This window comes from Thalassophryne amazonica, chromosome 15, assembly GCF_902500255.1.
Source record: "Thalassophryne amazonica chromosome 15, fThaAma1.1, whole genome shotgun sequence".
Taxonomy (NCBI): Eukaryota; Metazoa; Chordata; class Actinopteri; order Batrachoidiformes; family Batrachoididae; genus Thalassophryne; species Thalassophryne amazonica.
Genome location: NC_047117.1, coordinates 77380370 through 77393353, shown reverse-complemented (window position 1 = coordinate 77393353; position 12984 = coordinate 77380370). Strand labels below are relative to the sequence as shown.

General features: G+C 39.0%; 1 protein-coding gene across 1 annotated transcript; it reads left to right on the top strand.

Annotated features, from left to right (window-relative positions):
* Positions 1–314: 314 nt before the first annotated feature.
* On the top strand, positions 315–8817 carry LOC117527107 (MAGE-like protein 2). Its single transcript, XM_034189283.1, has 3 exons — positions 315–386; positions 7478–7567; positions 7903–8817. Exons 1-3 carry the CDS (start codon positions 373–375, stop codon positions 8270–8272), a joined length of 474 nt encoding a protein of 157 aa, XP_034045174.1. The 5' UTR covers positions 315–372; the 3' UTR covers positions 8273–8817.
* Positions 8818–12984: the final 4167 nt, after the last annotated feature.

Sequence of the window (12984 nt, the reverse complement as noted above, 5' to 3'; positions counted from 1 at the left end):
TAAATAAGTTATAAAAATAATGAAGACAGAACTTAAAGGTGGTCAGTAACTTTGGTAGATGTAAAGTGTGTTGTATGACTTTCATTCATTTTCTCTACCCACTTACTTCAATTAAGGGTTGGGGGTTGGAGGGCATGAGGCAGGGTACATCCTGGACAGGATGCCAGTCTATCGCAGGGCACCTTGAGGATTTGTTAAGTTAAAATAAAATATTTTAGGGTTAGGGTTAGGGTTGTGCCATGTTTCTGTATGATGACGTCATTTAACCACATGATAGAGTCGGAATGCAGAAGGACTGGATGAGAATAAACTGAAAGCATAAACACAGAAAGGGTGGAGTGGGAGACTTACTCTCAGCTGAACACTGAAATCATGGCTCAGATAAGGTGAGAGCAAAAAATATTTTAATTTTATATTTTACCATTTTTTTGTGTTTGTTTTTGGGGCAGCACGGTGGCTTAGTGGTTAGCACTGTTGCCTCACAGTGAGAATGTATGGTTCAATTCCCTCATGGGACCTCAGAAAGCCCATCTGCAATTATTGCTTGATCTCCAAAATCAGTCTATGCAAGCGAAATAATGTTCAGTATGAGTGTTGTCATTAGTGCCACTTTGTAAATTAAATTCATGACAAGTAATTTATCCTGAACTTATGATCTGTTGTTTTTTCAAACTTATGCATAAACAAATCTTGAGGAAAAAAAATACAGTATGCAATAGTTAATAATTATTAAGAGCCTGTTCTTTCATATTTATGAATACATTTTACCACATTGCAGTTGTTTTTTTAATGAAAACTCAACCTATCATTCTTTTTGAGTTCTACACATGTGGTGATACCTTATTTACACCAGGATGTTAATAAAATCAATTCTGGCTATTCTCAGAATAAAGTACTTATATCCACAGTTTCAAATAGCATAAGTCAAATGGTGTCCACTTTATGTTCTTCTCAAAACATTAAAATTACTGTTCTGGATGCTCAGAATGCATCTGAGTTTATCCAGAAACCGTTGGCTTCTGGGGGCCAAATCTATTACTTCCATCTCAGCTGTTCATTAATGTTGTAGACTGCTGAAAAGGGACAATATGTTAAGCTAAAAAAATTGAACAGGGAGGATCTTTTGGAATTTGGGGGATCTGATGGAAAGCTAATAAAGAAAACAAGCATATCTTAGAGAAGGCGAGGATTTAAAAAAGAGAGGTCATCCTGACCTAGCACTTTTTAAATCTAAGTTAAAGACTTATTTATTTAAACTGGCTTTTAACACTTAGTGGGGAGGTGACATGTTCTGTTATTTTTATGTTCTTTTTTTTTATGTGTTGTTTTAAAATTTTATTTTATATGTGTTTTATTTTGTAAATTTGTGTTTTTAATGTTAAGCACTTTGGACACCAGTCGGTGCTGTAAAGCACTTTATAAATAAATGTTGATTGATTGATTGATTGGTCCTTTTGACTAACTGTAGTTTCTCTATATTATATAATCATTTCTTTGGACAGCTATTTTTTTGTATATCTGACTTATTTGTACATGACAATAATCACATGAATAACAACACAATATACAACTACATATACAGGACCAGTAAGAAACCAAAAGGCTTCCAAGACATTTGTCCAACTCACAAGACAATATTAAATCAGTTGGTGGCTGACCATCTCCCACCAAAAGCTGTGACACCTACAGATTAAGTGACATATTTTTATGTGCTTTGTTACAGTGTGTCCCAAAGCCACAAACTAAGTTTGATTTTTATACATTTGCACTATTGGTATCCGACTTCACTTCTTATTTTGTGACAGTGCCACTGATCTCAGTTAGCTGTGAAAGACGAACCGATCAAATCTGTTTGAAAGATCAAGCAGCCATATCTACACATGGGGGCTAAATTGTTGGTACTTCTATATTTTATGTACACAGTTTAATATACAGTGCCCTTCAAAAATATCGTGCCCCTTGTTATTTCACATATTTTTCTTTGTTTATGCCACTTCAAACACTAAAAGTAAATCACGCTTCTCAATATAAACATTTCTAAAATTGTCTTCCTTAAACTATAACTCGAAGCAAATCTCTACAGCTTAATATAAATTAATTAAAAATATAAAAGCCAAGATGATGGGTTGCATAAGTAATGGGCCCCTTTGGTATAATACCTGTAAATAATCAGTTTTATTGCCAGTTTTCTTCAGACAAGTCGGGATGGATACATGAACATTTCCAAGTCAATGAATATGTCTTGGACTTTATTTAAATCAATTATGACAAAATACAAACAGTATAGTATTGAATGAATGAATGAATGAATGAAAATGAATGAATGAAAACTGTTTATTTCGAACATTTGATACAACAACAATTACAAGATAGATCAGTAAAGACAACAACAAAAAAGTTCCTACTGTGTACCCAACATGTCCGAAAAGGGGTAGGGTGAAGCATCAGCTTATTTATCCCTACCCCTTCTTCCCCACAACCAGTAATATCCTTTGCCACATATACACATAGATTCCTACACACCTAAACCGATATCAATATATATATATATATACATATATATACACATACATATATACATACACACATCAACATACATACACATATACATACACATATATACACATATACATATATACACATATATATACACAAACATAAATATACACCTACACATACCTACTTACATACAAAATACTATATATTTACAAGCCGAAGCAAAAAACAAAAACACCCTAACCCTCATTACCCTTCCTCCTCCCTATACCTAGAAAAAAACATATTTTTGTACCGCTGTTTGAACTGGTTCATGCTTGGACATTGCTTGAGCCCCACTCCCAATCTGTTCCACATCCTCACCCCACAGACAGAAATACAGAAACCTTTTAATGTTGTTCGTGCCCACTGATGCTTTAAATTAAATTTCCCCCTCAGACTGTAATCCCCTGATCTGTTAAAAAACATATTTTTAATATTTGCTGGAAGTAAATTGTTTATTGCTTTATACACAATTTGTACTGTTTGAAAATGAACCAAGTCTGTGAATTTTAAGAATTTGGATTGTAAAAATAGTGGATTTGTATGATCTCTATAGCCACTATTATGAATCATTCTTATAGCTCTTTTCTGCATTACTGATAGTGATTGTGTTGTACCTTTATAAGTATTACCCCATACCTCTGCACAGTACTGTAAATATGGTAAAACCAGTGAGCAGTAAAGAATGCGGAGTGAGTTGTGGTCCAGAATATGTTTCGCTTTGTTTAGAACTGAAATGCTTCTTGACAGTTTACTTTGTATATGTTTTATATGAGTCTTCCAGTTTATCTTATCATCTATTATCACCCCCAGAAACTTATTTTCATGTACCCTTTCAATATCTACCCCCTCGACTTGTAACTGAACCTGTATGTCTGTATTACAATAGCCAAATAACATGTATTTTGTTTTACTTAAGTTTAATGATAATTTGTTTCTGTCAAACCATATTTTCAATTTTCCCATTTCTATACTGATCCTCCTCAGTAACTCCTGCAAATCCCCCCCTGAACAAAAAATGCTTGTGTCATCTGCAAATAATACTAATTTTAATATTTTGGAAACATTGACAATATCATTTATATAAATTAGAAACAGTTTTGGACCCAATACTGACCCCTGTGGGACGCCACAAGCATTGTCCAAGCATGATGACGTATATTCCCCCAACTTCACAAACTGTTTTCTGTTACTTAAGTAGCTTCTCACCCAGTGCAACACCAACCCCCTAATCCCATACTGTTCAAGTTTATTGATTAATATGTCATGATTAATTGTATCAAAAGCCTTTTTAAGGTCTATAAATATTCCAACTGAATGTAATTTGTGGTCTATGGCGTTTGTAATCTCCTCAACTGATTCTATTAATGCAAGTGATGTTGAACTATGTGCTCTGAATCCATATTGACTATCAGTAAGTAATTTATGTTTATTTATGAATTTGTCTAATCTATTATTGAATAACTTTTCTAATAATTTGGAAAATTGTGGAAGCAAAGAAACAGGTCTATAATTTGTGAAGTGGTGTCTATCCCCAGTCTTATACAGCGGCACAACCTTAGCTATTTTCATTTGATTGGGAAATTTACCGTTTTGAAATGATAAGTTACAGATGTATGTTAATGGTTCTACAATCCATTCAATGACCCGTTTTACCACCACCATATCAATTTCATTTAAATCGGTAGATGTTTTATATTTACAATTATTCACAATGTCTATAATTTCATTTCCATCCACTGCTGTGAGGAACATTGAACAGGGATTTCTTTCTATGAGATTATTATCCCAATCCTCAGGTTGGGAATCGGGAATTTTTTCTGCCAAGCTTGGTCCAATATTTACAAAAAAATTATTAAAACTGTTGACTACCTCATCCTTATTTTCCTTCTCGACATCATTATCAATGAAATACTGAGGGTAACTCTGTTTTTTATTACCATTTTTGATAATGCTATTTAATATATCCCATATTCCTTTAATATTGTTTTTGTTATTATATAATATGTTACTATAATATTCCTTCCTACATACCCGTATAATATTAGTTAATCTATTTTTGTATTTCTTATATCTATTTTCTGCCTCTTTAGTCTTTAGTTTTATGAATTCTCTATACAGTGTATTTTTCTTATTACATGCATTTCGTAACCCTTTCGTCATCCATGGTCGATCTTGGATTTTTTGTTTTCTGTAGTCTTGTTTAATTGGACAATTTTTATCATATAATGATGTAAATATTTGTAAAAAAGTTTCATATGCACTATCAACATCACTTTCACTGTATACCTTTTCCCAGTTTTGCTCCTGTAAATCCTTCTTTTGTGTGTTCATGTTTTCCTCTGTCCGCACTCGCCTGTATTTTATTTTCTCCTCTGGCTGATTCCGCCGATGGTTTCTATTATAAACGATGAAAACTGGTAGATGATCACTAATGTCATTGATTAATAATCCACTCACAGTGTTATTCTCAATATCATTGCTGAATATATTATCAATTAAGGTAGCACTATGGGATGTAATTCTGCTTGGCCTGGTGATTTTTGGATATAAACTCATACTGTACATTATACTGATAAATTCATCTGTTATTTTATGCTTATTTGGATTGAGCAGATCAATATTTAAGTCACCACAAATGAACACAGTTTTTTGATTAGTTTTTGAGAACATTTTTCCCATACAGTCAGTGAATGTTTCAATACTAGATCCTGGTGCTCTATATATACAGCTGACTAATACATTTTTGCTTTTTTCTTCACATATTTCAATAGTTATACATTCTAATAAGTTATCAATCACAGTTGTCATATTGTCTACTATTTTATAATCCATGTTCTTATCCACATACACAGCCACTCCTCCTCCACTCTTATTTTTTCTGTTTACACAATTAAATTCATATCCATCCAGTTCAAAATCCATTCCTTTATCTTCATTGATCCATGTTTCTGATATAGCAATTATGTTAAATATTTTTTTAAACTGACTTAAATATTCTTTAATGTTGTTAAAGTTTGCATATAGACTTCTGCTGTTGAAATGGATTATTGATAATTTGTTATCCGTTTTAATGATCCGATTAAACTGTTCATCTGTATAATAGCAACAACTGTCATTGATATTTGAGAAGAAATTATTGTCCGGGTCTATATCGTGCTCCAAGTCCAGTACATTGTGGTCTGTGTATTTAAATGTTCTCAGTTCTACTTTTCCATGATCAGCAATCCTTTGAGTTATATCCTTCTTGTCTCCAGATGTAGATGAATAGGTAGTAGATGAATAGGTTCCTCTGGTCTGTGTCATGGTGTTGTGATGTGTTTGTGTCCTCATACCTTATTGGTCATATTTGTCCAGATCCTCGCTTTAAGAAACACTATTGTTCATATTTGTCCAGCTCCTCGATGTTCCTTATTGCCATGATTTTTGCTTGTTCTGGTGATCCGTTCAGTTTGATGAATATTTTACAGTTTGAAGTCCATGTGTGCTGGATTTTTCCCTGTTTCTTCAAGAAGCGTGCTTTCCTGGCGATGTCGGCATTCTGTTTGGTGAGATGTTCATTGATGAATACGTTTGTCCCTTTCAGTTTTCTTCCTTGTTTTAACAGTGCTGTTTTGTGTTTTCTGTTGATGAATCTCATGATGACGGTTCGTTTATCACCGTCATTTCTCCGGGGCAGAGGGTGGCACGCTTCAATGTTATTTAAATCCATTTCTATACCTTTAGATAGGAGGAAATCAGCAACCTGTTTTTCCACAGAGCTGACCTCCTGTTCACTGGGCTCCCCTCCGCTCTCATCTGTTACCGCCCGTGCGTAGGACCGTGGTTTGATGTGAAAACCTGTGATGATGACGTCGTTAATTCTGGTGTACTGCTCCAATTCAGCCACTCTATTTTCCAGCTGCACCAGATGCCGGTCTTTCTCGGCATTCTGGAGCCGTAATGCCTTCACCTCCTCCACCAGATCCATGATTGATTTCTGTTGCTGCTTCACAACAGAAATCTCCTCTGATAGAAAGTCCAGAGATTTTTTAATATCGTCACCTTCCTCCGCTGTCAGAACCTTCTTAGGCCCCATGGTCGGCTTATGAGCAGCTTGTCGATCGCCGATGTTAACAGCCTGCGTTGTTTGTCACCGGGATGGATCTGCACTGCGCTGGTGCCGCGCGGCCTCGGTGTTTCCGCGCTGATGGATCCGCGGTGGCTGCACGAGGCCTCGGGGAAGCGGCACTCGTGACGCGCGGCTCTAATGACGCAGCGCGCGGCCTCAGTGAATTCACCACGTTGGGCCTCGGACGTTGTTGCTGTCCAGTCGCGGGGCTAAGTTGCCGGTTGAGGTGGTATTCCCACTGTCCGGGTTGGCAAACACCGGCGTGGCAGATGGCAACTACAAACACCACCTCTGAAAACTCAGGTACAAACTTTTTGCAGCTCGCTCTGACTGACTGTGACTGACGCAGCTCCGTATTCTTTAGTAAATCTGTGTGGAGTAGACAGTTATGAGTGACTGTGCAAGAAGGAGAAGAATGAGGAAAGCCACCAAGACACCCAGACAACCCAAAAGACGTTACAGGTTTCTGTGGCTGTGATTGGAGAAATTGTGCATAGTGCATGTTTTGCATTTTATATCACCAGTTATACAGCTTCATGATAAAGTGGTATAGAGGAGGATTTTCTTAAAAGAACACCTGAAAGTTCATTTGATGTTTTGCTGAAAGAAAATCCCTCTCTTATCCGGTACATGTTAAGTATTCCGGAGATAAGCATGGGCACCAGTGGGCCCCACGGCCTATGTAGGACTTACATTTAAACACTTCATTGTTGGAACCACCAGATGGAAAATTCCATCTGCCTTATTGTTTTGAACTGTTTCACACAGCACTGTGATATAAATCACAATGAATCTATTATCTCTCAACCATTTTTTAATCTTTCACAGTATAAGTGATCCAACACCCTGCGACAAGATCCCAAGTCCATCTCTGCAGAGAAAAATTCAGTCAATGTCAAAACTTCCTCCAGACTACAGGTAAACCAACCTGCCAGGCAGCATTTCTCATAAACATGTGACTTCAGTGTTAAAAGACAGAAATAAGAAGTCCCTCACGCACAAGCTAATGCTCCAGTTAGATTTGACTCTACTCCTTTATGTAATTCTGTTTTATTTCATCAAAAAGAACACTATTAAAAACAATGTTAAAATATCTCAAGAACAATCTAAAATAATACCTACTTTCTAACCAGAAATTTGACACTTGCCACTGTGTTGTTTTGAGTAATTGCTGGATGGAAAAAGATCATTAAACACTATGAATTTTATCACACCTTTTTTCTCCAACTTCTCATGACTGCACCACATCACAGTGGTCTCCAAAAGATGCCTCCAGCCAAACAGTATATGACATCTCAACCAAAGGGATTCACAACACAAATTCGACCACCCAGCATGGTAAAGCAGACTCATGTGCCAGCTCGTCAACTACCCAGCGTGGTAAAGCAAACCCATGTGCCAGCTCGTCAACTACCCAGCGTGGTAAAGCAAACCCATGTGCCAGCTCGTCAACTACCCAGCGTGGTAAAGCAAATCCATGTGCCAGCTCGTCCACTACCCAGCGTGGTAAAGCAAATCCATGTGCCAGCTCGTCCACTACCCAGCGTGGTAAAGCAAATCCATGTGCCAGCTCGTCAACTACCCAGCGTGGTAAAGCAGAAACGTGTGCCAGGCCGTCAATGATCTTGACTCATCTGTCAAATAAATACTTGTAGGACACAGCTTTGTGCATGCAGTCTGTACATATGAATATACACACAATGGTTTATTTGATTAGAAATGTATTTTTTTTACTCCCATTTTCTTTCATTCATTTTTTTTGTAACATTATCAATGCATTTTTAAAAACTCTTTCATAAAATGTTTGTTTTTCCATTGTGATTTTTTTTAAATTTCTTTTGTCATTGTATTTTCTGAACCTTCTTGGTGATGCAGAATGTTTCTTACAACAAACTGTATACAAATCAGAAAGAATGCTTTTGTTGGATGGTGTTTTGTTTTTGTGGCAATTATATGCGGGAAAAATCTACAATGAGATAGAAATGGATGTTAAAAAGTCTTTCGTCTGTTGTAAATCAACAATAACAAGTTTTTTAAATGTGTACACAACAGGATATACAACATCAATTTGTACAGCTTCACACAAAACATTAATGCTGAAATACAGATATTATTTGTAATACCAGATGATTCAGTTCAAATAAAATACAGTTTATTATTGTATTCAAGCAAGTTATCTTTGTGGCTGATTTTCATAAATAATTTTCAAAGAGGTGAAAACACAGTGAAATAGAATTGTCCATGTCAACCACATACACATGTGGACAAAATTGTTGGCACTCCTATATTTTATGCACACTTTTTAAAATATGGTCAGAAATATGAGGTCTGTTAGAAAAGTATCCGACCTTATTATTTTTTTCAAAAACCATATGGATTTGAGTCACGTGTGATTGCGTCAGACAAGCTTGAACCCTCGTGCGCATGCGTGAGTTTTTTCATGCCTGTCGGTTGCTTCATTTGCCTGTGAGCAGGCTTTGAGTGAGGTGTGGTCCACCCCTCTCGTCTATTTTTTATTGTGAATAAATGTCTGAACGATTTAGATCTTTGCTGCATCAATTTTTTTCCAGAAACTGTAAGAGACCTCCAGGTGGATACCGTTCGCAAAATTAATATGGCTTTCAGGGACGATTTTATGGGGATTAAACAGATTAAGGAGTGTTACTGCCCCTTTAAGGACGGCCCACAACTGCTGAGAGCGCAGCGCGCTCCCAGCGCCGATGGACAGGCTGACACCCTGCACAAACAACCAGATCATTTCCAACGTGAAAGCTTTGTTGATCCGGGACCTCGTCTGACTTTCACAAAAAGGCAAAAGATGTGGACATCAGCACTTTTTCCGGCACATTCCACCGTTACAGGAGTTTTTTTTTCATGGAAAAAGAAGCCGAGGGACGCGCCACGGAGCCGTTCATTACGCGGGACAAAACAACCTCGGTGTTGGTCTCACAGGACTGTTGTGTGGGCCGCTGAAGAGGAGGTACTGCTGGCCCACCACCACCAGATGGCGCCCTGCTTGGAGTGCAGGCTCCAAGCACGAGAGGGCATCGGAGCCGCTGGAGGTGACAGCTGTCACCCATCACCACCACTACAAAGACCGGACTGCAACTCCACCTCCTCGCCGAGAAATCTTCTACCATACAGGTAATTCTCTGCTAAACCTTAATTCAAGTATTAGTCTGATCTCTTTTTGCAGCCGTTTTCCTGGGACAGATACCCTGTCTGCGGAGTTGGCGTTTGGTGTGGACTGCGACGGCTTCGCCTCCCACCCCACCCAGATAAGTGGTTATCTCAGGAGCTGCACGAGTGTGTGATTGGAGGTGGAGGTTCTCCCTCCTAACTGTGTACAGACTGTGGGATTACCGAGTGTGCGAACTCACACTCATCCAGAACTGTTTCTGTTTTCTGCCAGCAGTACCGGGTCTGACTGCTGAAGACAGTGGCCACCTGGGGCGCAGGGCTTGGCGGCTCCGGTGTTCTTCAGGTCCGTTGGTGGTGAGGGCTGTGTGGGATCCGGCTCTTCTCACACCGGACATCTCCTATCTTCGAGCCTGCCACACGTCACCTTTTGTCGGATTGATATAACGCATATTTGTATCTGTCTGTACTACGTTGTGCACCTTCACAACATTAAATTGTTACTTTTTGGCTATTCCATTGTCCCTTCATTAACGCCCCCTGTTGTGGGTCCGTGTCACGACACTTCCCCAACAGGATTTCTTGGCCAGCGTCATGGATCCCGAGGGGCGTCAACTCAAGCCTGAACGGCCAATGGAAGAGCAAGGTGCACAGGTGCCAGCAGGAGGCGTGTTAGGGGAGCTGCAGCAAATACTAACCGCTTTCACTGCTCGGTTGGATCTGGTAACCGAGCAGAACGTTATCCTCAATCGGAGGATGGAGGCTCTCACCGCCAGGGTGGAGGCGTGCGATCAAGGCGCTACTGCAGCACCTCCTCCTGCTGGTCCTTTGTCAGACACAAACGTTCCACTGGTCGTTCAACGACCCCCCCCCCCCACCATCCCCTGAAGCATACATAAGCCCTCCGGAGCCGTACGGAGGTTGTGTCGAGACGGGCGCAGACTTCCTAATGCAGTGCTCGCTCGTCTTTGCACAGCGTCCCGTCATGTACGCGTCGGACACTAGCCGGGTGGCTTATGTTGTTAATTTGCTTCGAGGAGAGGCACGCGCCTGGGCTATGGCGCTCTGGGAGCAGAACTCACATCTCCTAACGTCATACGCTGGGTTTGTAAGGGAGTTCAAACAGGTTTTTGATCATCCCAACAAAGGCGAGAACGCTTCGAGCGTGCTACTGTCAATGCGACAGGGGCGCCGGAGTGCAGCCGAGTATGCAGTCGACTTCCGCATCGCGGCTGCGAGGTCCGGCTGGAATACCGTTGCACTCCGCGCCGCCTTCATAAACGGGCTGTCTCCGGTCCTGAAGGAGCACCTGCTGGCTAAGGAGGAACCGTGGGATTTTGACGGGCTTGTCGACCTGGTTATACGCTTAGACAACCAGTTAGAGGAACACCGTTGGGAGCAGGGCGGGGGGCGTGACCGGGCATGGGCCGTCCCTCTTCCTTCCGGGTCCGAAAGGGTGCCGTCGTCCCCACGCTCCACAGCCAGAGGGCCCCGTGTGGCTACAGCTCCCCCTGCTGTGAAGCTATGGACACGAGCAGGGCCAAAATGAAATCAAAGGACAGACAAAGGAGGCAGGCCCGCGGGGAGTGTTTTTTCTGTGGGTCTAATGGTCACATACAGAGGAACTGTCCCAAACGGTCAAACTACAACGCCCGTCCTTAGAAACTGGGCTAAGGGTATAATGTACAGTATGAGTTTATATCCAAAAATCACCAGGCCAAGCAGAATTACATCCCATAGTGCTACCTTAATTGATAATATATAACACTGTGAGTGGATTATTAATCAATGAGTTTAGTGATCATCTACCAGTTTTCATCGTTTATAATAGAAACGATCGGCGGAATCAGCCAGAGGAGAAAATAAAATACAGGCGAGTGCGGACAGAGGAAAACATGAACACACTAAAGAAGGATTTACAGGAGCAAAACTGGGAAAAGGTATACAGTGAAAGTGATGTTGATAGTGCATATGAAACTTTTTTACAAATATTTACATCATTATATGATAAAAATTGTCCAATTAAACAAGACTACAGAAAACAAAAAATCCAAGCTCGACCATGGATGACGAAAGGGTTACGAAATGCATGTAATAAGAAATACACTGTATAGAGAATTCATAAAACTAAAGACTAAAGAGGCAGAAAATAGATATAAGAAATACAAAAATAGATTAACTAATATTATACGGGTATGTAGGAAGGAATATTATAGCAACATATTATATAATAACAAAAACAATATTAAAGGAATATGGGATATATTAAATAGCATTATCAAAAATGGTAATAAAAAACAGTTACCCTCAGTATTTCATTGATAATAATGTCAAGAAGGAAAATAAGGATGAGGTAGTCAACGGTTTTAATAATTTTTTGTAAATATTGGACCAAGCTTGGCAGAAAAAATTCCCAATTCCCAACCTGAGGATTTGGATAATAATCTCATAGAAAGAAATCCCTGTTCAATGTTCCTCACAGCAGTGGATGGAAAAGAAATTATAGACATTGTGAATAACTGTAAATATAAAACATCTACCGATTTAAATGAAATTGATATGGTGGTGGTAAAACAGGTCATTGAATGGATTGTAGAACCATTAACATACATCTGTAACTTATCATTTCAAACTGGTAAATTTCCCAATCAAATGAAAATAGCTAAGGTTGTGCCGCTGTATAAGACTGGGGATAGACACCACTTCACAAATTATAGACCTGTTTCTTTGCTTCCACAATTTTCCAAATTATTAGAAAAGTTATTCAATAATAGATTAGACAAATTCATAAATAAACATAAATTACTTACTGATAGTCAATATGGATTCAGAGCACATAGTTCAACATCACTTGCATTAATAGAATCAGTTGAGGAGATTACAAACGCCATAGACCACATATTACATTCAGTTGGAATATTTATAGACCTTAAAAAGGCTTTTGATACAATCAATCATGACATATTAATCAGTAAACTTGAACAGTATGGGATTAGGGGGTTGGTGTTGCACTGGGTGAGAAGCTACTTAAGTAACAGAAAACAGTTTGTGAAGTTGGGGGAATATACATCATCATGCTTGGACAATGCTTGTGGCGTCCCACAGGGGTCAGTATTGGGCCCAAAACTGTTTCTAATTTATATAAATGATATTGTCAATGTTTCCAAAATATTAAAATTAGTATTATTTGCAGATGA

Bases quoted from the DNA above. Each gene is read 5' to 3' on its own strand.
- LOC117527107 (XM_034189283.1), top strand. The intron at 7,568-7,902 runs GTAAACCAACCT...ACCACATCACAG, and splicing joins AAACTTCCTCCAGACTACAG to TGGTCTCCAAAAGATGCCTC.